General features: G+C 32.9%; 1 protein-coding gene across 1 annotated transcript; it reads right to left on the bottom strand.

The window, feature by feature from the left end:
• Positions 1-1,016: 1,016 nt before the first annotated feature.
• LOC111711492 (SH3 and multiple ankyrin repeat domains protein 3) lies at positions 1,017-25,748 on the bottom strand. The gene is made up of 28 exons (XM_023485865.1): positions 25,700-25,748; positions 24,061-24,339; positions 23,639-23,799; positions 22,763-22,836; positions 21,398-21,640; positions 18,637-18,703; positions 18,350-18,448; positions 16,864-16,918; positions 16,387-16,466; positions 15,987-16,115; positions 15,573-15,632; positions 14,803-14,898; positions 14,386-14,490; positions 11,060-11,157; positions 10,391-10,681; positions 9,091-9,208; positions 8,772-8,939; positions 8,500-8,688; positions 6,709-6,927; positions 5,397-5,495; positions 4,567-4,794; positions 4,326-4,452; positions 3,891-3,957; positions 3,403-3,619; positions 2,614-2,893; positions 1,943-2,025; positions 1,658-1,752; positions 1,017-1,584 (listed from the first exon to the last, which is right to left on the bottom strand). The coding sequence occupies exons 1-28, from the start codon at positions 25,746-25,748 to the stop codon at positions 1,539-1,541; spliced, it is 3,822 nt and encodes a 1,273-aa protein (XP_023341633.1). The 3' UTR covers positions 1,017-1,538.

The raw sequence follows: 25,748 nt of genomic DNA, 5'->3' as shown, positions 1-25,748 counted from the left end.
TCCATAAATCATCCTAATTTTTATGTTTATTTTTAGAGTTAAAAATAAAAGTATACCATAAGTCCCATAAGAAGACTGAAAGTAAAAAAAAGGAGTAATTTTGTTCAAAATAAAAAAAAATGAAAAAATACTTCCAATCTACGATAATTTAGTTTTCTTGGGCCGCTTGAAAAAAGGCATTCATTGTTGTTCGAACTTGAGGCAAGCCTCTTAATTTGGGTGCATCACCATTAATACCAGCTGGACCAACATGTTGGTGGTCAGAGATGACCTGCTCCAGGTCAGTATTCAGAGTGATGATTTTGTAAAAATCCATGGGGGGGGGAGGGAGGGACTGCCTATGGTTCCCTCCCTCATCCATTATGATCTAGAACGCAAATTCTAACATAAAAACAATCAGATCAGCATACTATAACAAAAAGAAAATCAGATCAGCATATTCTAACATAAAAACAATCAAATCAGCATATTATAACATAATAACAATCAGATCAGCATATTCTAACATAAAAACAATCAGATCAGCATATTATAACATAAAAACAATCAAATCAGCATATTATAACATAAAAACAATCAAATCAGCATATTATAACATAAAAACAATCAGATCAGCATATTATAACATAAAGAAAATCAGATCAGCATATTCTAACATAAAAACAATCAGATCAGCATATTATAACATAAAAACAATCAAATCAGCATATTTTAACATAAAAACAATCAAATCAGCATATTATAACATAAAAACAATCAGATCAGCATATTTTAGCATAAAAACAATCAGATCAGCATATTACAACATAAAAACAATCAAATCAGCATATTATAACATAAAAACAATCAGATCAGCATATTATAACATAAAAACAATCAAATCAGCATATTATAATATTAAAAACAATCAAATCAGCATATTATAACATAAAAACAATCAGATCAGCATATTATAACATAAAAAACAAGCAAATCAGCATATTAGAACATAAAAACAAAATAAATAAATAACGAAATTTAGGCCGTTCAAAATTTATTTTTATTAACTCGTAAATAGATATTATTCTTACATTGTACTAGTATCAATTCAAACGGGTGTCCCAGAAAGTAAATTATATTTATAAATGCTTAAAGTTAATTGGGACACCCCTTTTTAAATGAATAATATCAAACATAAACTTTATATTAAGAAGATTATAAAGTACATGTGCGTATTCTAGTACCACAAATAGTACTCAAAGTATCCACAAGTTTTTAACAATTGCTACCATCACGTAAGCAGACAAAATTTGTTTTACAAAAATGTCAAGAAAAACTCCTACGACTATGGACTAGTTGAAATTTACCCAAAATAAATATAATTTTCATATAAAATTTAGTTGTGAAACAAAAGCTTCACAATTTGGCTGGGTTTGGCACACTAAGGAAGAATCCAGAAGGTTGAAAAGGAAGATTCATCTCCCGCCATTTTGAAAAGATTTCGCGCGTCTTTCCATCCATCTTATCCGCCATTTTGATTAACCATGTTTTGGTGGGATTTATTTCTTCGGCATATACCGCTTGATAGACTTCAGTATATTCAACCTAAAATTTAAAAATAAGTGAAAAAAGAAATTTTTCAACATGTTTTAAATCTAAAAAATCTAAATTATAGTACCTGTGTACTATTTTTACAACACCAAGGCGTTCCCAATCCCTGTTGTCCAAGGTGGCGAGGCGGGCCCCGTTTACACCACTATCTCGGAATGCCGCCTAAAATAAATGAAGAATAAACATTTAGAGTAAAAAAGTTAAATATGATTGACTAATCCTTAAATATACTTATATTCAATTCAAAAACATGTAAGTATAAAGAGGCAAGTACATGTCATAACAATTGTTTAAATCTTAAAAAAACTTAAGTAAGTTTACTTTTTTATTCTACATGTTTTTTATATGTCACCTTATATTCTGGAATAAAAAGTGAGTCCAGCCAATCACATACATCGGATTCACTCCATTCCAACAGACTCCGAGAACGGAAATCTAAAAAGAACATTTTTATAAAATGGAAAAATTTAGTTTATTCTTTGAGTACATAAAAGAATTTTATTTTTAATTGATATTAGTTTTAAAATTATTGAAACGAAAAAGCAAATCTTATCAAATCAAAAACAATTTGAACTCGAATATGAATTTATCAAAACCTATTTCTATGATTCCAAATCAACACCTCCTCCCGCCGTATATGCCAATAGTCGATTAAATTAACTACCAATTAGGAGAGATGAATTCAGTAATCAATTAATAAACAAATAAAAAACAATCACATATATCTTCTTACAAACAGATATTTGTCTAATAGGGGAGGACTGGAGGGTTGGTGAAAGAACAGGGTGAACAGTTGAAGTCAAATTTTAAATCAAAATTATAAGTGCCATTCATGATTAACATTTGTAACCTTACTTAAATTCACAGCTTGCGACTGCGGATTTTTAGGAAAAAAATCATAGATTTCAACAGAAAATGAAACATGAAAATGCTAAAAAAAAACGATTCTTCAAAAACTTCCTTTAATAAGAAATAATTTACATAAAAATGTTTATAATATAAAACATTTATTTTGTCCTTTACCTGAATTTATTCGTTTAACATCGACTGTTCCTCTCTCACGCGCCGATACGGCTGGATTTATAGCTCTGGAAACCCTAGATGCGCCAAAGCGCTGGAATCCGCCACCGGCCTCCGAACCAGGATCGGAGGTCAAGGATAAATCAGAGTCGGAGAAACCGGGAGGCGGAGCCAGGAGGGGCGGAGACTCGTCAGAACGAGGTGAGGGGCAGATAGACAGGGAGGGTGTGGCGGAGGAGGGCGGGGGAGGAACGCCCTCATAAAGCTCTGGTTGGTTCAGGTCCTGAAATCAGATAAATAAAATCGTAAAATATGCAATTCTCTGGAATTACCATTACATGGTGATTAATCAGCGCTAAACTCTCATATTTTTACCTTTACATAATGATTAATCAGCGCTAAACTCTCATATTTTACCATTACATGATGATTAATCAGCGCTAAACTCTCATATTTTACCTTTACATGATGATTAATCAGCGCTAATCTCTCATATTTTCCTTTACATAATGATTATTTAGCGCTAAACTCTCATATTTACCTTTACATGATGATTAATCAGCGCTAAACTCTCATATTTTACCTTTACATGATGATTAATCAGCGCTAAACTCTCATATTTTACCTTTACATGATGATTAATCAGAGCTAAACTCTCATATTTTACAATTACATGATGATTAATCAGCGCTTAACTCTCATATTTTACCTTTACATGATGATTAATCAGCGCTAAACTCTCAATTTTACAATTACATGATGATTAATCAGCGCTTAACTCTCATATTTTACCTTTACATAATGATTAATCAGCGCTAAACTCTCATCTATAGTTCTACATCTATCCAATACAGAGGTCGACATCCCGTTCTTCAACTGCGCTCGTCCAGACGTCATTAAACTCTCTACACGGGACAGCGTTGAACTCTCCTGACAGAAGGAGCGCGACATCCTGTCGTCACTGCGGAATGGTCGACGGACGTTGACATGATCGCCGAGTTGAGGTAGACTGAAATAATATCAATGATAATAATAATAAAATGAAAAGATAAAAAATAGTATATATATTAATAATAATTGTCGATCTGTTTGTATATGTCCGATCATAACTATCATAAACCCCCTAACCTGATTTGCCTCTAATTTTGATTTTGATTAATCCGATATAACCACAGAAATGTTTTTAGATTGGTCTAAGAATTGTTTAGGTCTCCTGGCAAAGCTGGGTTCCCAAGCTAGTAATTGATTTGTTCAATAATAATAATGAACCATTGTTTTACCTTTTTTCAAGTTTAATTGCTGAGTTTTGATAATGATTCTCCTGGGACCATTCTATCTCAACAGGTTCTAAAAAAGATACAGTTTTTGTTTTGTTTAAATTAAAATAGTTCACTTTAAAATAGGTGCTATCTCAGTTCTGAAATCCCGCTTTGTGCAATTATCATTAAAAGGGCACTCCGCACTAGATCAAAGAAAAATTATCTTTTCTCATTTATAACTTTAGAAGCTTTGAGATAGATAGATAGACAGATCTACTTGTTATAAATGTCTAACTAAATAATTTACAACTTGTATCAATAAAGATAATTGCCAGCATTAATACAGAACTAAACCGACAGATAAATTAGCCTTTTACAAGGATATGCATCACTCACTCACTCACTCACTCACCCTCTCACTCACTCACTCACTCACTCACTCACTCACTCACTCACCTTTTCTCAAAGTGTTTGCATTGTACTGTTGACTAGGAAGTGTACTGCCACTGTGTACTGCAGAATGACCAGATATAGATTGGACAGACAAACCATTATATGATCCTTCTCTTTTCATCTCCTTCTCCTGCATTTTCAGAAATTCAAAAAATATTCTTTTTTATGTAAATGTTCCAAATAAGACATTTTAATAGTATAAACAAATTGAATCCTTTAGGTTTATTTGTTATAAATTTTATACCTTAGACGACATCATGTTCATATTTCGTCCATTCAAATCTTTCTCGGACTGCAGGATCCATGTTTTATCAGTCAAATCGTCCGAGTGGGACGAACCAGTTCCTGAGCTTTGGGAATCGTCGTCCGTAGTGCGTGGCCATCGATCTGTTGACCGACCCCAGGGTTTGCCCGCGGGCACAGGAGGTAGAGACAGGGGAGATACAGTCAACTGTGTTACAAAATCAGAATCCTAGAAAGAAACAAAATTCATGATTAAAAACAAGAACTAAAGAAAGGTTAAAAGAAGGTGTAAAATTTAATAAATATGGAAAAATTAAAAAGAAAATTGAAAAACGCCTGAAGGAAATATTAACAATGCGATCGAACTTGCATTAGTAAAAGTAAAAGATTAAAAATGAAACAGACCCTGCTTATAAAAAAGATGCAAAAAAAGAAGGCAAATATATTTCTGCATAAAAAGACTCAGCTGATAAAAAGAAAGCAAATATATTTCTCCATGAAAAGACTCAGCTGATAAAAAGAAAGCAAATATATTTCTTCATGACAAGACTCAGCTGATAAAAAGAAAGTAAATATATTTCTTCATGACAAGACTCAGCTGATAAAAAGAAAGCAAATATATTTCTCCATGAAAAGACTCAGCTGATAAAAAGAAAGTAAATATATTTCTCCATGAAAAGGCTCAGCTGATAAAAAGAAAGTAAATGGTTATCTTCAGGAAAAAACTCATCTGATAGAAATAACGATAAAAGAAGAATATGATAATCAATAAAAAAGACCCAAAAGGAAAACAGATGGTCCAAGCTGATAAAAAGCTAATAAAATAACTACCTGATGAATATCCTGATCACTGCTAACCCCTGATGATGAATTATCCTGTTCATCAACTATATCAGGAAGGGACCTGGAGGACTTCAACTGGGACCGAGCCTGACATTAGATAAGTCCGTAATTCAAGTTATTTTTAAAATGTCACACTTTTTAAGGGACTATGACTTTAGTTTCAGACTTCCTTCCCTTTAAAGAAATGCATGTTTGTTTTACGATGGTACTTTTAAACCCTTTCTCTGACAATGACGATTTATATGAAATATGATGGACGCCTCAATCATTCATGACTCATAATTAGCTAAAGCTTTTAAGGATATCCGTTGTTAATTGAACATGCCAGTTTAAAAATGAAGGATCATTTGAAATTACATAATCAGAATTTCAAATTCAATCCAATTTGTAATTATGAAATGTCATAGGAAATTTTGAATTTCAGAGCTGGAAACTCTCGAATTTTGGATATAGAGATCAATACTTGGTCTGATTTTTTTATTAATCTGCAGATTAATTTAATCTTCATTTGATATTTGGAAAAGTGTCATAACAACCTATCAGGAGCCGGATAATTTTCCCCACGACCAATGAAAAACTTTCATTAGTCGGAATCCAGCAGGGATATCGAAAAGAGAGGATTAAGCAGAACATCATTTAAGTGTTCAGCGTGGATATCATATAAAAATCATATAAACTTGAGCGGGTTCTTTTTAAAACGCTAGAATATTTTCCTTCCGCTTTATTTCCAAAATTATGGAATTCGATTGAATTAGAGCTTAAAGAAACTAAATCTGCAAAACTGTTTGAAAAAAAAATCTTCAAAAACTATTTGGATAGTTATGCAAGTTTGTTGTATCTGTAAAAAAAAAATAACTGTTTCTCATGTGGATAAACTTAGTCTTTGCTATCTTCTTCACCCTGTAGTTCATAAACATGATTCTAAATTGTATGTTACCCTCTGTTAAAACCATCCCGCTGAGTACCCACCCTTTCCCTGATACTTTTTCACCCCCTCCTTACCTTATTCATGATTTATCATCATTGTTTTGTTTAAAATGTACACTGTACAGTGTACATCAATCTATTTATTTACAATTCTTATTCGCTTATAATGGGCCAACCAATCAAACACAACCAACTCTGGTTAGGCGGGTCCAAACTACATAGTAAATTGTGATTTGTTATTTGTATTATCTCGTCCGTTGTAGTTGAATAAAAGCATGAAAATATGAAATATCGAGATGACAACATAAAGACATCATAAAACAAAGACGACAATGATTCCACTGTTTTCTGGTGACCACTGTAGGAATTTTACCTTCTGAATATCTGATTTATTGATCAGAGAATCCGAACCATGATCCCTGGGTTTAAGATCAATATTGTTCTCCGAGTTGGTCCTCGGACTCGAGGATTTCCCGTGGTTGATGGTTTGCTTGACATGGTTTGGACTGGTTTGGTTCGCCTGGTTGGTCGGGTTCAGATGGTTGGAGAAACTGATGGATTTTGCCAGGGTGGGGGTGGATGGTTTCTGCACCTAAAATATACAGGGTGTTACATAAACGTTTTTCTTGAATCATTTAAAAAAGGTTTAACTAAGATTAAATATGGTCGTCACAAACTGGTTTCAATGAAAAATAATTACAAAAAAAATAGTAAAAGTGAAAATGATAAGTTTGAAAAATATATTAGTAAACAGGGAATCAAAAGAATCCGAGCAAAAATCAAATCAATCAATCAATCAAATAATCAGACTTTTAGAGATACCCTATGACCACATCAAAATCTCGTCAGGACTTGAACTAATCTGAGATTTAAGCATATGTTTGCAACATCAGATCGAACATTTTAAGTTATGTTTGCAACATCAGATCGAACATTTTAAGTTATGTTTGCAACATCAGATCGAACATTTTAAGTTATGTTGGCAACATCAGATCGAACATCTTAAGTTATGTTTGCAACATCAGATCAAACATTTTAAGTTATGTTTGCAACATCAGATCGAACATCTTAAGTTATGTTTGCAACATCAGATCGAACATCTTAAGTTATGTTTGCAACATCAGATCGAACATTTTAAGTTATGTTTGCAACATCAGATCGAACATTTTAAGTTATGTTTGCAACATCAGATCGAACATTTGAAGTTATGTTTGCAACATTAGATCGAACATCTTAAGTTATGTTTGCAACATCAGATCAAACATCTTAAGTTTTGTTTGCAACATCACTGTACACTGTACACTGTACACTGTACAGTGAATATATATCTATTTTTAATCTTATTTTTATCAGATTATCCGAATTTATCTTGAATATATTGGATATTCAATAAATATAGAAAATAAATATATTAAAAATAAATATATAAATATATAAAAACACAAAATATAAAAAAGAAGGACTGGCAAAGAAAAAATATTATTGGTAAAGGAATTGAGTCAAAAACTCTGATTTCTTACTCCCTAGATCTTTGCAACCCAACGTAGTAGACCTTAATAGTTTCAAACTTATAATTCTAAAAGATAAAATAATCTAAGTTTGAAATGTTAAGATTTATACCATCAGGTTGCAAAGATAAAGGGATTAGACCAAGTGCCAAACCCTTATCTTTATAAGGTATGAAATGATCATACTAAAATCTAGATTTATGAATAAAAAGCAAGGCTATAATATAGGAAGGATTGTAAGAGAAAAGATATTGCAAGTAAAGGATTGTCAAAGCAAAGATTCTAAAATAAGTACTTTAAAAATAAAGATACTAAAGTATGGATTGTAAAAAACAAGGTTACTTTAGAAAAACCAAGGATAATAAAAACAAAGATTGTTGAAGTAAAAATACCAAGATTAAAAGCAAATATTGTAAGAGCAAGGATACTAAAAAGCATGGATTGTAAAATCAAGCATACTAAAAATAAGGACTGTAAAAACAAGGAAACTAAAAATAATATCTGTAATATATGAAGCATAGATTGCAAAAGGAATGATACTAAAAGTAAGGATTGTATAATCAAGGATACTAAAGGTAAGGATTGTAGAATCAAGGATAATAAAAGTAAGGAATGTAAAATAAATGATATAAAAATCAAGGATTTTTAATTTTTACCTGATTTCCAATTTCAATTCTTATTTTTGAATTCGAAGTTAATGTTGGCTGCACCGTCATTTCAACACTTCGTTGATCGTTTCCAGGATGGGCGGGCTGCCACACCTCATACTCAGGTTCCTCCACCCACTCAGGGTGGGCGGGCAAACTACCGCCCTCCCACTCCAGGTGCGGGGGTATAACTCCTCCCTAGAGATAGTTTGAATTAAAAAAGAATTATTTTAATTCAAATCCAATCCAATCCGATCCAATCCAAAGTTTTGTTTGTTTACCTTTACAACCGGTTTCTTCTTTGTGGCAAACATAGATTCCTTCACCAGACTTGATTTCGGCGGTGTTGATTTGGCCGTCGGCGGTGGCGGGACAGATTTTGTTGGCGAACGGCGGGTTGGTCGCCAACAGCCCGGTTCTTCGCCGACATCTACATGGTGCTTAGTGTCCTAAATAATTGTGTTAATAAAGAATTGAATTAAAACTCAATCAAACAGGTTTTATAAAAAAAGGAAATCCAAGTTATTTAACAGGAAATCACATTTTTTCGTTATCTGCAAAATTGGTGAAGTTATTCTAATTTATTAAATAATACTCTACCTTCAGTATACTATCCTTTTTAGTCATAGTTCCCGAGCTATGAATAATATTTGCAATATCTTGGTTCATGATAAAACTTACAGTTTTCTTCTTCTTACGCTCATTCCTCTGATTCCTCCTAGATTATAATGATGATAATAATAATAATAATGATAATAATAATAATAATAATAATAATGATGATGATAATAATGATAATAATAAAAATAAAGATAGAATAATATTAATAATGAAAGTGAAACAAAATGATGATAACCACAATAATAACAAATCTGCGATAACCAAGACCATCCAGAGAAAGTACATTTAATTTAAAATTTTATTTATGAATTTCCCGCAAAATATTTAATAAATTTTTCATCATTCACATTGCACAATGCACATTGCACACTGATGGTGGAATGAATTTTTAAGAATATATTTATTTCTGTCAAGAGCTAAGTTTTACTTTGACGTCAATTTGTAAAATTCAGCCATGTTGCTATTTTAAGAACAAAATAGTGAATGAATTTATGAAGCCTAAAGTAGAGTATATAACTGTCTTCAAATTGATAAAATAAAGTTCAGAATTTGAATTAGAACTTCAAAGGAGAAGGTTTTCAATCTGATCATCATCAAAATCTCAAATTCAAACTGCACTTAAAGAAATAACTAAAAGTATGAATACATTTTTTAGAATTTAAATTTTTCTACCAAAAAGTCCAGAGTTAGAGAAACCATACTTTTTGCAGCAAATGATTGTTTATTTTTATTTTCAAAATGCATTTTCTTCTTAAAAAATTGAGTAGAATTTGTGTGCACAGTTTGAAGTTTTTGCCAATTTTTTGTATTCCTTAAAATTGCGCAATGATGTTGAGAACCAGAGATAAGAGTTACAGAGCTAAAATATGCGATATTTTCCACAGAATGTTCTATGGTGTACAAGTACTGTACACGACCAATCAGCAATTACATCTGTATTCAGGGATATTTAAGGATCCTTTGGATACGGAACGCAAAATCTTCAAAAAAAAGACTGAATTCATAAATGTTATGTTTCATGTTTAAAATTGGAGTGTTTCTTTAAAAGTTGTAAAACTTAACCCCTGAATGGGTATTATGTTGAACAAGAGGCCGTGAGATGGCACTCTAAAAACATATCATAAAAAGGTAGCATGTCGTGCCGGGTCAACTTAGGCCTACGTAGCCCACCCTGTGAAAGGAGATAAGCAGTCTGTGTAGTCTGTGCACAGAACAAAATGTGTACAGCAAAAAAATATCAACAAACTCCAAACTGGAATAGGGGAGGGGGGGGGGGTACCTGAGAGTAGCAGTATCCCTAAACTGCTCCTGATCCTGTCTCCAGCTTGAATCAGACCCGGAGTAGGATCCGTTTTCACAGTTCTCCAGGTCCGAGATATCATAGTCAGGTTCAGGTATATGAGGAACACCTCCTGGATACACACCAGGGTAGGGTTCAGGGGTTCCAGGGCCCGGGTACTCCTGGTAAGGTGGTTCAGGGCCCGGGTACCCGGAGTAGGTAGTTTCTTGATCTTCCTCAGGGGTAAGTTCATTAGTTGGAGTTCGGGAACTATCTTCTTCATCATCAAACCTGAACAAAAATGGAATCATGAACATGGAAATGAAATGTTGACTAATAATCAAATAATTATGAACATTAAAAATTGAGTTATAAACGAATTGTTCAAATATATACATCAAAATATTCAATTAAAATCATCACAAAAATTTATTCACGAGAATAAAAAATAATTATAAATAATGTAGTTTCTAAATAAATAATAACGACAAAAAATACATATTAAGATTAAAAAGATTTGATGAAAACTGAAATCGTTGACTTCTCAAATGAAGTTTTTTATTAATTTTTTTATATATTCAGTAATGCACTGCAAACTGTACTGTACTGTACTGTACTGTACTGTACTGTACTGTACTGTACTATACTGTATTGTACTGTAGTGTATACCTTGTATCTGTATCTGGTGTAAGAGGGCTCCTAAATGTTGTATAGGTTGTGTAGTTTACTCCATTTACTTTGTACCGTTCTACCCCTCCCACAGGTTCCTACACAAATAAACAATTGTACACATGTATCTCCTACTGTACCGTAGTACAAGCTCTGTACGATATACATACCATGGTGTAACTCCATTTCAAGAGTTTGGTAAAAAATAGTATCATTTAATCTGAGTGAAAATTACAAAAATAATATTTTTTTAATTGTTGGTTTCTTTACAAAAAATGACTTAATTTATGCATCAGAGGAAAGGCGGAGAATTTCTAGAATTTAACAACTTTAAAGATAAAATACGACAATTTTTTTCTCATTGGTAATCAGAGAAAGATTTAAGGTACCGTAAACAGTCCCTTTAAAAATATGATGCAAAACAGAGTAGTATCTTAAGCATTGAGGGGCGGGNGTGGGGGGTTAAATGTAACAATGGGTATTATATTCATAAAGTACAGATGTTATGCATATGAAGATGGAATGCGTTGAAAAATATATTGAATATCACGATTCGTAACCTTTTATTAATAAATAGCAGTTGTTTATAGACTTTTAAGAAGTTTTTTTTATTTCTTGATATTTTATAAGTTTCAACAAAATATTTTCCAGTATCTTAAGCAGTAGGGCTTAGAAAGTTAGGAAAAATTATCAATAAATGAAAATTTTTTGTAAAAAAATATATTTTTTTATCAAATTAAAAAAATCGTTGTTATTTTCTCTCTGTACTAGCACTAGGCAACATCAGATCGAACATCTTAAGTTATGTTTGCAACATCAGATCGAACATTTTAAGTTATGTTTGCAACATCAGATCGAACATTTTAAATTTTGCAAACATTTTTGCATATTTGAAATGGCATGGTCAAGGGCTTTTCAAAAATGTATAATTTTTCATTTTTTGGGCAAATTTTTTTTTTGCAAACATTTTTACTATATAACTGGATTTTGCGATAAAAAATTCAATTTTTGCAAATTTGCAATTTTTTTGCAGATTCTAAAAGTAGAGCACAAGAGCTTTCATTTGTCATGTATCATGTATCATTTGTCATATTTGGACATCAATATCCTGGTTTTCAAGTACCCCAGCGGGGATAGGGTTAAAGATATCATGTACGATTTTCAACAGTCAAATCAAATCAAATCAAATCATATCAAATCATATCAAATCAAATCAAATCAAATCAAATCAAATCAAATCAAATCAAATCAAATCAAATCAAATCCTTTAGACCTTTAATTGATCCAAAATAAGATATTATCGTTTAATTCTGTTTAATTCTAATACTTGGCTCCTCTTATTTCTACAGGAAACACGCACAAACACATGTTTGTAGAAGAACAATAATATAAAAACATATTTATTCTTGATTAAACAAAAATTGTATTGTTGTGAATCGGACATGGCAATGTTTTCTAAATTACGCAAACAGTCCCTTTTCCTTTAAGACAGGTTTAGATAAAGTTGTGTAGACAGATGAATACCGAAAACAGTCCCTTTAAGACAGGTTTAGATAAAGTTGTGTAGACAGGTGAATACCGAAAACAGTCCCTTTAAGACAGGTTTAGATAAAGTTGTGAAGACAGTTGAATACCGAAAAGGAAAGACGTATAATCAGATCGTGTTCTAATATTTAATCATGTTGACGCAATCACACAATTAATCTACGCAATCAAACACATTTATATACGCAAAACATGACAGCCGGCCCAAAATACGTAACACGGAACCCCGTTTGAATTAATATATTTAGAGATTTTATCAAATACCGATTAAAGAAAACAAACCATTTATTTTTAACAGTGAGCCTCTTGAAGAACAATTAAGTCAATTCTCCTTTATTCTATCTATTTAAGGTGATATCAAAACATCAAATTTTTCTCTTTAAATTCTTGTTTTTGTTTTAAGCAGTGCTTAGGATCCATTTAATTTTGATGCGGATCCGGATCGGGGTCATTTCTCTAAGATTTACTGATTTTTTAAACAAAACAGAATTTTCAAATTTTTGTTTTACTTTTTGCTTATTTTTATGCTAAAACTTGATGAACCATTCAGAAATAAGGAATTTTTTATTAAACTCTCTTTTTTCAATAATTCAGATTTGGGTTTTAAGCGTAAAGATTATTTTTTTGTAGTTTTTGGTTAATATTTTGCCTCTTTGATCCGGATCCGTAGATCCGCATATTTATCCGGATCCGGATCCAGGTAGCCAAAATCTTGCGGACCGGATCCTAAAAATTTGCCCCTTTGTTGTTTCAACTTTTGCTTTAATCTAACTTGATTTGTTTACACTTTTCTATCTTATCTTCCTTCATTTTTTCGTTATTTGAATTTCTTATAAAATCAAGAATCTTGCCCCCCTTCCCACCCCCACACTCAGCCTCTTCTCTATCTAATTATCTCTTTTGTTCTTCTATCTTCAAACTTGACTCTGACCCCCTGTTACACTTCCTTGTCCCCGCCCTTTACAGGGTGTCTCATATAAAATGGTCCCAGTTTAAGTCAAATACAGAGTATTACTGTCCAACCATTATTGTCTTCTGAAATGGGGTTATTAACTACTAAATACAGGCTGACCCGAAATATAATCCTTGATTCTGTATTTTATCTGAGCCACCCTGTAGGATATATTAAACCCCCATTGATGTCTCCTGTTTTAGTTTAGAATAGAGGCGTCAAACTTAGTCTAAACTTAAAACTGTATAAATTTGTTAAATACAAAGCATTAACAGTTTAAATTTATTACACAAGTCAGTTCTATGAGGGCTGCAGGAGCATTTAACGTTTTAAACCAGAAATTAATTTATATTATTACCCCCCCCCCTTAAACATATCCACCTACGCTCACTCAAAACCTTTTCAAAGGATTCAATAACGAAGGGTGTCGATGCATTCATAGCATTAATCATTGCAACTGTTCTTTGTAGAGACGTTTTGCATTTTTCAATATATTTGCTTAACTGCCTGAAATTGGCCTGAAAACAGATAGTTCTAAAATGATGTGGGATTTAAAAAAAGATGGGGATACATAAAATTTTAGGGTACTTCAACTCTTTTTAAAACTAGGGGTTTTGAGGGACGAGGATATAGGTGGGTTGGCAAAAATGAGGTTTGATGTTAGAACTTAAGGGGTTTTGAGGGACAAGGAAACAAGTTAGGGCTATGGTTTGATGTTGGAAAAAGGTGGTTTTATATACCTCAACTCGTTTGAGAACTAGGGGTTTTGAGGGACAAGGAAACAAATTAGGGCTATGGTTTGATGTTGGAAAAAGGTGGTTTAATATACCTCAACTCGTTTTAGAACTAGGGGTTTTGAGGGCCTAGGAGGAAGAGAATGCGTCCGAGTAGGAGAACGTTTTTTGGCACCAACATCATCACTTTTTACAGAACTCTAAACAATATAAATAAAATCAATAAAAGATCGAAAGCTTTAATATAGTTGTTACTTCTATAAATTTTTCTTTCTATTTTTTCTTTCTAATTTCTCTTATCCCCACAAAGTTTTATTAAGCTACATAAAATTTTTTTAAAAAACGTATTAAGTGCAAAATAATACTTTTTTCTCTCCTCATATCAAATATCAAAAATAAAAGTATTTAGTTATTTTATTTGTTTTGCCTCAAATATAAAACATCATTATTTAACAAGTGAATCAAATCAAACAAAAAAGGAAGACATGTACAGGAAGCAATAAAGTATGTACCTTGTACGCAACATCAGGAATACCCTTGGGACTCTCGTAGAGCCGGGCATTGACCGCTGGTTTGAAACTACTCGCCGGCCCGGTCACCGGAGATACCTAAACCAAAAGAATTTGATCAATAAAATCACTAGTCACTAGATAAACAAGGGGTAAAAAGGTTACCATATGTTTTAAGATGTCGAAAAGGTCATATTAGATCAGAAAGTCGAGATAAAATTAAGAGGACCGCCAGATGCTTTAGAAGTCAGGAGATAACAAGGTTAAATGCTCAAGAGGTCATTTATATAAGAGATCAAATGCTCAGGAGATCAGATGCTCAAGAGGTCAAATGCCAAAGAGATCAAATGCTCAAGAGATTAGATGCTCAAGATATCAAATGCTAAAGAGATCAGATGCTCAAAGAGGTCAAATGCCAAAGAGATCAAATGCTCAAGAGATTAGATGCTCAAGATATCAAATGCTAAAGAGATCAGATGCTCAAGAGATCAGATGCTCAAGAGATTAGATGCTCAAGATAACAAATGCTAAAGAGATCAGATGCTCAAGAGATTAGATGCTCAAGATATCAAATGCTAAAGAGATCAGATGCTCAAGAGATTAGATGCTCAAGAGATCAAATGCTAAAGAGATTATATGCTCAAGAGATCAAATGCTCAAGATATCAAGAACTGAAAGAAATCAGATGCTCAAAAGGTCAAATGACCAAGATGCGAAAGAGGTAAGGCCATGAAGAGCTAAAACTCTTGAAAGTTCAAAATTCTAAAATTAACCTTAGCGTAGTCCGGGTTAGTCCCACTCAAGGTTCCAGGGCTCGGTTCCCCTCGCCTCCGCTAGTGGGGCTAGAAAAATCCGCTGTAGGTACTCGAATCTAAAAAATACAAATATTATTTATGTAAAAAAAAATAGCTAACGGGACTATAACGTTGGCTGAATTTTATAAGCCCCTCAATAAAAATAAGCGGCATATCCGATTCTCATCAGTACCCGGCCTTGATACCTTTTTCTGATCAATTATTTTCCTAGCTGATAATTATTTTTGCTATAGAAATAATGAAGGAAATTAACAAAATTAATCATTTTTTAGATATCATTCTCATTGTTACTTAGATGGAACTTTGAAGGGTACTGTTGTAAATGAGACATACCATTCTAGGAGGTTCCCTCTTAGCAAATTATTGACCCACCTGAACCGGTCTTATCCTGGTGACTGTTCTATAAACCTCCTCCTCCTTCAAATAATCCTCTTTCCCCGCCCACTGGCCACGCCTACCTTTACTGGGTAGGGTGTAGTACCCAGTGTGATTGGATCCATCCTACACAAATAAAAAAAAAATTTAAATCAAAATAATAATAATCAAACAATTTGTGTAATTCACAACGGTACCATTAAAAGTCTTGTCTGGACTAGACTAAAAGGAGATATTCAGAAACTGACTTGCCGATTTTTTGCTCCAGAAAAAATTGCGAAAGTTGTCAGAAATCAACATTTTTTTAAACAGTGATTCACTTGAAATTACATCACGCTTATACTTTAATGTACACATGGATTCTTTTTTCTTTTTCTGGATGTTATTTTAGTTTAACCTTTAAGTCTGTATGAGGGGTGTGGTGTAAAGAATTCAAATTCTCCTGACTAACACTTCGTCTGGTCATTACAACCTCTTCTAGAAATATAATTAATATATTATTTTACATTTGGAGGAAAGTTTGGTTGAGTTCAAGCTAATTGTGTTGAAGGAAAGTTTGGTTGAGTTTAAGCTAATTGTGTTGGAGGAAAGTTCAGTTGAGTTCAAGCTAATTGTGTTGGAGGAAAGTTTGGTTGAGTTCGAGCTAATTGTGTTGGAGGAAAGTTTGATTGAGTTCAAGCTAATTGTGTTGGAGGAAAGTTTGGTTGAGTTCAAGCTAATTCTGTTGGAGGAAAGTTTAGTTGAGATCAAGCTAATTGTGTTGGAGGAAAGTTTGGTTGAGATCAAGCTAATTGTGTTGGAGGAAAGTTTGGTTGAGTTCAAGCTAATTGTGAAAAATGAAAACATGAAAAAAATCTCTGATTTGTTTTTTTACCTAAATCAGGAATTTCTGTGTCTAAAGTTTCGTCTGCGCCACCGTGCTTCGTCGCCTGAAACCAAATAATTGATCTCAAATGCTATAATTGTGATTATGACGTTCTTCAATCTTCATGTTAATTTTCAAAATTCATAAAACATCTTTATTTATAAATAAATATGGTAATTACAGTTTAAAAAGGAAATTAAAAAAATATAATTTATATTTAATATGATCAAGTGATTAATATTAGTCAAGTGAAACTTGACTAAATTCGATATTAAAGCATTGATTAATGATTGATCAATTGATTTCAACTGATTGATAAGTCATGTGTTTTATCAATTGATCTTAAATAATCGATTTTTTAAGAGCTTGATAAATTGATCTTAAATAATTGATTTTTCAAGATTATTATCAATTGATCTTAAATAATTGTTTTTTAACGAGTTTGGTCGATGATATTTTTGATTGAATAATCAAGTGTTTGATCAATTGATATAATAGATAAATCGAGTGTTTTGATCAAGTGATATTAAATAATTGTTTAATAAAATGTTTGATAAATCGATTGTTTGATCAAATGATTTTAATCGATCAATTGAGAGATCATAACCTGGAGATCAGGGGTTGAGTTGAACTGAGAGTGAAGTAAAACATTGCCTGGAAAAAATGTATTCGTATTAACATTTAACAAAAAATCTGAAAATCTCAACTTTTTGTAAATATTGAACCAAGGAAAGCTTTTAAAGGCTTTTTATCTCAAATCTTATCTTTATTTGACTGATGTGAAAAGTTTAAGTTTAAATATAAAAATAAAATTTCATATCTTTCAAAGATATTTTGCATACAATTTACCTTTTTTATGTTTCTTCATTTGAGCAACACTGGAGAAATTTCGGACAGTTACAAGGGGACTTGAACTGGTTGAACTAACCTCCTAGATAGATAGATAGATAGTTAGATAGATGGATATATACAATATACATTATACATAGATCAATTGATTGACACTTGGTTGTCAAATGTCAAGTTAGGCACTTAATTAACAAGTTAGTAACTTTATTTCAAAGTTAGACACTATAATACAAAGTAAGACTTAGTATTGCCAAATTAGACAATTTATTATCCAGTTAGACACTTAGTTACCAAGTAAAACACTTAGTTATCAAGTAAGACACTTAGTTATCAAGTAAGACACTTAGTTACCAAGTAAGACACTTAGTTACCAAGTAAGACACTTAGTTACCAGGTGAGACACTTAGTTACAAAGTAAGACACTTAGTTACCAAGTAAGACACTTAGTTACCAAGTAAAACACTTAGTTACCAAGTAAGACACTTGATTGCCAAATAAAACTTAATTTCCAAGTTGGTTACTTTGTATTTGACAAAGTGGTTGCCAGATTAGACACTGTTTTAGACAAATCAGACAAGTGGTTGCCAGATTAGACACTGTTTTAGAGAAATCAGACAATTCATTGAAAGTTTCACTTGATAATTACCTTGGAAACTCCTGCAGTAAGTCCTGAGTTTCGTCTGAAGATAAGTTCCAACTCACGAGCAAATAGTTTAGTAGAACCATCTCCACCATCAGCTTTCATCTTAAGAAAACAAGGAAAATTAGTTTTTGTTGTGTGTCTAACTGTAAAAGTGTTTGTGTCTAACTGTAACAATGTTTGTGTCTAACTGTAATAGTCTTTTAGTCTGTCTGTTAAAGTGTTTGTGCGTCTGTCTGTTAAGAGTATAAGTCTGTTGGTAAGAGTGTTTGTGTGTCTGTTTGTGTCTGTACCTGGTTTAAAGCATCCTCAGATTTAGCCTCAGACAGGAGACTGGGATCTTTCTCTCGGATAGCAGCACTACACAACATAGATATATAGATAGCAGCACTACACAACATAGATAGATAGATAGCAGCACTTCACAACATAGATAGATAGATAGCAGCACTACACAACATAGATAGATAGCAGCACTACACAACATAGATAGATATATATCAGCACTACACAACATAAATAGATATAGATAGCAGCACTACACAACATAGATGAATAAATAGATAAGATCACTAAACAACATAGATAGATAGATAGATAGCAGTAATACACAACATAGATATATAGATAGATAGCAGCACTACACCACATATATAGATAGATAGCAGCACTACAAAACATAGATAGATAAATAGATAGCAGTAATACACAACATAGATAGATAGATAGCAGCACTACACAACATAGATAAGATAGCAGCACTTCACAACATAGATAGATAGATAGCAGCACTACACAACATAGATAGATAGCAGCACTACACAACATAGATAGATATATATCAGCACTACACAACATAAATAGATATAGATAGCAGCACTACACAACATAGATGAATAAATAGATAAGATCACTAAACAACATACATAGATAGATAGATAGCAGTACTACACAACATAGATAGATAGATAGCAGCACTACACAACATAGATAGATAGATAGCAGCACTACAAAACATAGATAAATAGATAGATAGCAACACTACACAACATAGATAGATAGATAGCAGTACTACACAGCATAGATAGATAGATAGCAGCACTACACAACATAGATATATAGATAGCAGCACTACACAGCATAAATAGATAGATAGCAGTACTACACAACATAGATAGATAGATAGATAGAAGGACTACACAACATAGATAGATAGATAGAAGCACTACACAACATAGATAAATAGATAGATAGCAGCACTACACAACATAGATAGATAGATAGCAGCACTACACAACATAGATTAATAGATAGATAGCAGTACTATACAGCATAGATAGATAGATAGCAGTACTACACAACATAGATAGATAGATAGATAGCAGCACTACAAAACATAGATAAATAGATAGATAGCAGCACTACACAACATAGATAGATAGATAGCAGTACTACACAACATAGATAAATAGATAGCAGTACTACACAGCAAAGATAGATAGATAGCAGTACTGCACAACAGAAAGATATATAGCAGTACTACACAACATAGAAAAATAGATAGATAGCAGTACTACACAGCATAGATAGATAGATAGCAGCACTACACAACATAGATATATAGATAGCAGCACTACACAACGTAGATAGATAGAAGTACTATACAACAAGATATATAGATAGCAGTACTACACAACATAGATAGATAGATAGAAGGACTAAGCAACATAGATAGATAGATAGCAGCACTACACAACATAGATAAATAGATAGATAGCAGTACTACACAGCATAGATAGATAATAGCAGCACTACACAACATAGATAGATAGATAGCAGCACTACACAACATAGATATATAGATAGCAGCACTACACAACGTAGATAGATAGAAGTACTATACAACATAGATAGATAGATAGCAGCACTACACAACATAGATAGATAGATAGAAGCACTACACAAAATAGATAGATAGATAGCAGTACTACACAGCATAAATAGATAGATAGCAGTACCACACAGTATAAATAGATAGATAGAAACAACATAGATAGAAAGATAGATATCAGCACTACACAAAATATATAGATAGACAGCAGTACAACACAACATAGATAGATAGATAGATAGCAGCACTACATAACATAGATAAATAGATAGATAGCAGCACTACACAACATAGATAGATAGATAGATAGCAGCACTACACAACATAGATATATATATAGCAGTACTACACAACATAGATAGATAGATAGAAGCACTACACAACATAGATAGAAAGATAGATATCAGCACTACACAATATATATAGATAGACAGCAGTACTGCACAACATAGATAGATAGCAGTACTACACAACATAGATAGATAGATAGCAGTACTACACAACATAGATAGATAGATAGCAGTACTACACAACATTATAGATAGATAGATATCAGCACTACACAACATAGATAGAAAGATAGATATCAGCACTACACAACATAGATAGATAGCAGTACTACACAACATAGATATATAGCAGCACTACACAACATAGATAGATAGATAGCAGCACTACACAACATAGATAGAAAGATAGATTGGTTGATGGGTAAATGGTTAGATTGATGGATAAATACATAGATACAGTTAAACCCTAAATGAGCCGTACATCGAAAGAATTTATCAAATGTCGTTTTGCCATTTTTTCAATGGGTTTTATTCTATTTTATTTACATCTCAGTATTTGTGAGAATAAATATATAGCCATGAATATGCGGGAACAGTTTTAAAGAGCTCCATATAATCATTTAATTAAAAAACTAAACATTCCATTATCAGAAAGTGAAGAATACGGCATTTGATAAATTCTTTCGATGTAATGCTTACTTAGGGTTTATCTGTAGATAAAGATATAGATGGAAAAATATATAGAACAAAAAGAGACTGATTGCGCCAGGGCTAGGACGCTATCAATTCTTAATAATTCATTTTAACCTGAGAAATAGTCATTTGGAAAAATGAGTTTGTAAAGTTACAAAAGTGTTTAATCAAAAATCTCACCTGAGTGTATCCATAGCGGCGAGATTAGCCACCATACTCTTAGCTCTAGCCCGTCCTACACTAAGGGTAGTGGCGGGGTCCCGCCGTGGCGGAGGCGGGGGGTGCTGGAGAGGTGTCCTGCCCCCTGGTTTCCTAGGTAGGGTGGAGAACCCCCTCGGTGTTGGCAGGGTAGAGGAGAAGTTCTTAGCTCCGTATTCTGCAGTTACGGTCAATACGTTCAGCTGAACCAGGTCACCAGACTTCCTGGATACAATATATACATAGATAAATAGATAGATAGATAGAAAGATCGATAGATAGATAGATAGATAAATAGATAAATAGATAGAGAGATAGATAGAAAAATAGATAGAAAGCTAGAAAGAGATGAGGAAAAATAGATCTAAATTGGTAAAATGCTTAAAATGAAGGAAAGATGTAAAATAAGGTTTAAACTGGATTTACTTTCTCTAGAGAACCAATAGAAAATATTATAAAGTAATAAGGACAATTCGTCTGTAATTCTTGGAAAAGGGGACAAATGCTCTTTGCCCCCCCGCCCCCCTTTTAAAAGGAATCTAACGAATAGGTGATTGACGCAAACCAATAGAAAACTTGAAGTTTCAAAACTAGCGGCAAATTGAGGGAATATTTATTTAAGAGACCAAACTTTTAAGATTATTATTTGTGTAGTTAAGGAACTAATTAAATTATGTTAATTACTAGCTTTGTATTGATTAATTACTCCTCTATATACATCCAAGATAAAACTGTACTGGATAGGGGTCTGTAGACGTATGCCCTAGTGGGAAGTAATCCCCCCCCCCCTGTCAGAACAAGTTTCGTAGTCATAAGGAGGGGGTAATATTGGACTGGTGCAGCTAAAAGGGGGGTTAAACAAATTGTTCTCATAATTTTTTAAATAACTAATTTTAATAATTTAATCTCCAATACACCACGAAAATATAAAATAATTGATTAAAGTGTATATTTACTTAAAAACACAAAGCACAGCAAATTTATTTCAGTTCATAACCTGACTGGAGTGGCACCTATCGGTGTCTTTTAAAACTAGAAGTTGCGGAAGTACACTGGTTTGGACTTGTGGATTTTTATGAACGTTTTCCGCACATTTGTTAATTAAATTCAAACAAATGCAATGCTAGATTGAATTCAGTGTTTTCAATCATCTTATTCAATTCCTTTGATTTGTGATGAGCTATATAGTATCTCAAAGAGTATACAACTTTTTATGGAAGGTTCAAACTTTTTATTTTGTAAATTATAAAAAATGGATTGATCAAGGTGTTAAGGATGAGACAGTGATGAATAACTCTTAAGTTCAGGGGTTCCTATAATAATTATCAATAAAAAATATTCAATTACCTAATTAGATTGACGACAGTCTCATGGCTGGCAGTCGTTACATCTTCATTATTGATGGCGAGCAGAAAGTCCCCCTGTGGTGCACCATTTTTATCAATTTTACGTTCATACCGTTTAATTTTCTACAGGTCTAATTAAATTAAATTAAATAATAATTAACCACACCAGGGCTGGACACTCATGTATTTTGGATATCAATGCTTAATCTCGACCTTTTGTTAATCTGCAGATAAAATTAATCATTATTCAATACCCGCACGGAAATTGTATCCTTGACGATCTTAAATTTAAAGTGTCCACCTTGGATATTGAGATCAGCGATCGGGATTTTGAGCATCTGCAGCACAAAAAAATCCCAGCTTAGAACAAAAAAACAGACCTAAGGGACGTCCCCAATTTCCACACTCCGCTCTTGAATGAAGACTGGAGTAACCAGTCAGGCCATATTTATAACTTTTCCTTGCACATCCAATTTGTTTCCTTAGTATGTACAAAGATCAAGAACTAACTAAAAATCGCAAACCCTATTAAATGCATTTATTGTTAAAGATACAAATGGAGTAAACACGTTTATTGCGGGTGGGATACATTATGCGTAGCCCTGAAGAAAAATGCGTAATGCTTATATGTACTTCTTTGACAAGATTGCTTTAGCAAAGGCGGCAAAGCGTGTGTAGTTTGAACCCATAGCATGGTTGCATAAAGCTTTATGTTCACTTTAAACACAGCGTTAAGAGCACTGTTTACGGACCTTTCTTATACATTTACAATGAATAAACTTTTCAGTGATTTATGGGGCGCTTAGGGTTTCTGCAACATTAAAAATCCGGGAGGTGGAGGGGGTGTTTGATAAAAACTTTCCTTTTTGATTCCGGCCATATCGGCCACGCCCCCAGGGTCCACATCATCCATGTACTGGAGGGAGGGGCACTTGTGGGAGGGGATCATGTCCATGAGGGGGCTCGCAGCCTTGGCCCCCCTCAACACAAATCCAAATCCTTTTCTGCCCTTGTGAAGAACACATTGTCTTGGTAGTCCTAAAACATAATATATTAACGTAACAATTTAATTTAATATTTCATTTAATCATTCATACAATCATATATCAATTCAGTAATTCATTTTTATCAATAACATTCAGTTCATAGTCATTTATTTTCCCATCATTCATTTAACAATTCATCTATTCATCCTGTCATTTAGCCATTCATCTATCTTTAAACTGGGTAATTTACTAATTAGGTTTTTATTTTATCTTTTTTATTAATCACAACAATTTATATTACTCTAAATCCAACCTGTGACAAATGTGACACCAGATTTAGTAGCTGTTCCAAAATGTTTCATTATTTCTCCCTCTCTCCTTCCACCAACTCTAGGTGATACTTCAACACTTCTAGGAGACATCTCAACACTTCTAGGAGACACATCGTTCTCCTTGATAACCTCCTTATTGTTAGCATGACTCCTGAATCTGACCTCCTGAACGAGGTGGCGAGGAAGGAGCCCGGTCCGACCCCTGAGAACTCCTTCCAGGAGTCCTGAATCAGTACTCCCGACAACTTCGATCACATCGCCTGAAACAAGAAAAATACAAGAAAAATACGATAAAATAAATTTACAGTTGCCAAAAAAGGTGAAAAATGTGGGCTGTTTAAAACCATCTATGTATATAAAGTTGTAATCTCTGATTGTCTGTTTGTTTGTCCGAACATAATTCAGGAACCCATTGACCGATTTGCCTCAAATTTTGATTGGAGAACTTGGGAGGAGATCCACGGGAATGATTTTAAGTTAAGTGGGTCGACTTAAATGGCAAAAATTTATTATACCGGTAAAATCGTTCAAGTGCGGGTAAACGGCGGGAGTAACTTATAGTAAACTTGGCAGCGTTGGGTTCCCAAGCTAGTTTTCATATGAACTTTCAAAGATCAACATTTAAAGGGGCTGTAACCGTTAGTGCCCCGCCATGCAAAGATGGGCATGTCCGATTTACAACAGTACCATTTTACATGAGAAATGAAGCAACGAAGACCTGGAAAGAAAAGGTTCTAATATATTTTTAGAATGAGGGGAAAGCGATAAAAAAGGGAAAAATTAGAAAGTTGAGGAAAACTAAATTAGAAAGTTGAGGAAAACTAAATTAGAAAGTTGAGGAAAACTAAATTAGAAAGTTGAGGAAAACTAAATTAGAAAGTTGAGGAAAACTAAATTAGAAAGTTGAGGAAAACTAAATTAGAAAGTTGAGGAAAACTAAATTAGAAAGTTGAGGAAAACTAAATTAGAAAGTTGAGGAAAACTAAATTAGAAAGTTGAGGAAAACTAAATTAGAAAGTTGAGGAAAACTAAATTAGAAAGTTGAGGAAAACTAAATTAGAAAGTTGAGGAAAACTAAATTAGAAAGTTGAGGAAAACTAAATTAGAAAGTTGAGGAAAACTAAATTAGAAAGTTGAGGAAAACTAAATTAGAAAGTTGAGGAAAACTAAATTAGAAAGTTGAGGAAAACTAAATTAGAAAGTTGAGGAAAACTAAATTAGAAAGTTGAGGAAAACTAAATTAGAAAGTTGAGGAAAACTAAATTAGAAAGTTGAGGAAAACTAAATTAGAAAGTTGAGGAAAACTAAATTAGAAAGTTGAGGAAAACTAAATTAGAAAGTTGAGGAAAACTAAATTAGAAAGTTGAGGAAAACTAAATTAGAAAGTTGAGGAAAACTAAATTAGAAAGTTGAGGAAAACTAAATTAGAAAGTTGAGGAAAACTAAATTAGAAAGTTGAGGAAAACTAAATTAGAAAGTTGAGGAAAACTAAATTAGAAAGTTGAGGAAAACTAAATTANTATAATAGATAGATAGATAGATATATATTTGACTAAATATTTAATTAAAAACAATTTAAATTGAATTTTTACATTTCAATTTAGCCAGGGCCTCTCTAACCATTGTTGGTTGTTTTGAATGAGAGGCCCTTCTGCAGCGATACATACAT

This window comes from Eurytemora carolleeae, unplaced genomic scaffold (assembly GCF_000591075.1).
Source record: "Eurytemora carolleeae unplaced genomic scaffold, Eaff_2.0 scaffold1164, whole genome shotgun sequence".
Lineage (NCBI taxonomy): Eukaryota > Metazoa > Arthropoda > Copepoda > Calanoida > Temoridae > Eurytemora > Eurytemora carolleeae.
This window is presented reverse-complemented; position numbering and strand designations above follow the sequence as displayed.

Bases quoted from the DNA above. Each gene is read 5' to 3' on its own strand.
- LOC111711492 (XM_023485865.1), bottom strand. From the start codon at position 25,748: ATGTATGTATCGCTGCAGAAGGGCCTCTCATTCAAAACAACCAACAAT. The intron at 2,026-2,613 runs GTAAAGGACAAA...TGTTCTTTTTAG, and splicing joins TGTTAAACGAATAAATTCAG to ATTTCCGTTCTCGGAGTCTG. The intron at 1,585-1,657 runs GTACTATAATTT...TTTAAATTTTAG, and splicing joins GTTGTAAAAATAGTACACAG to GTTGAATATACTGAAGTCTA.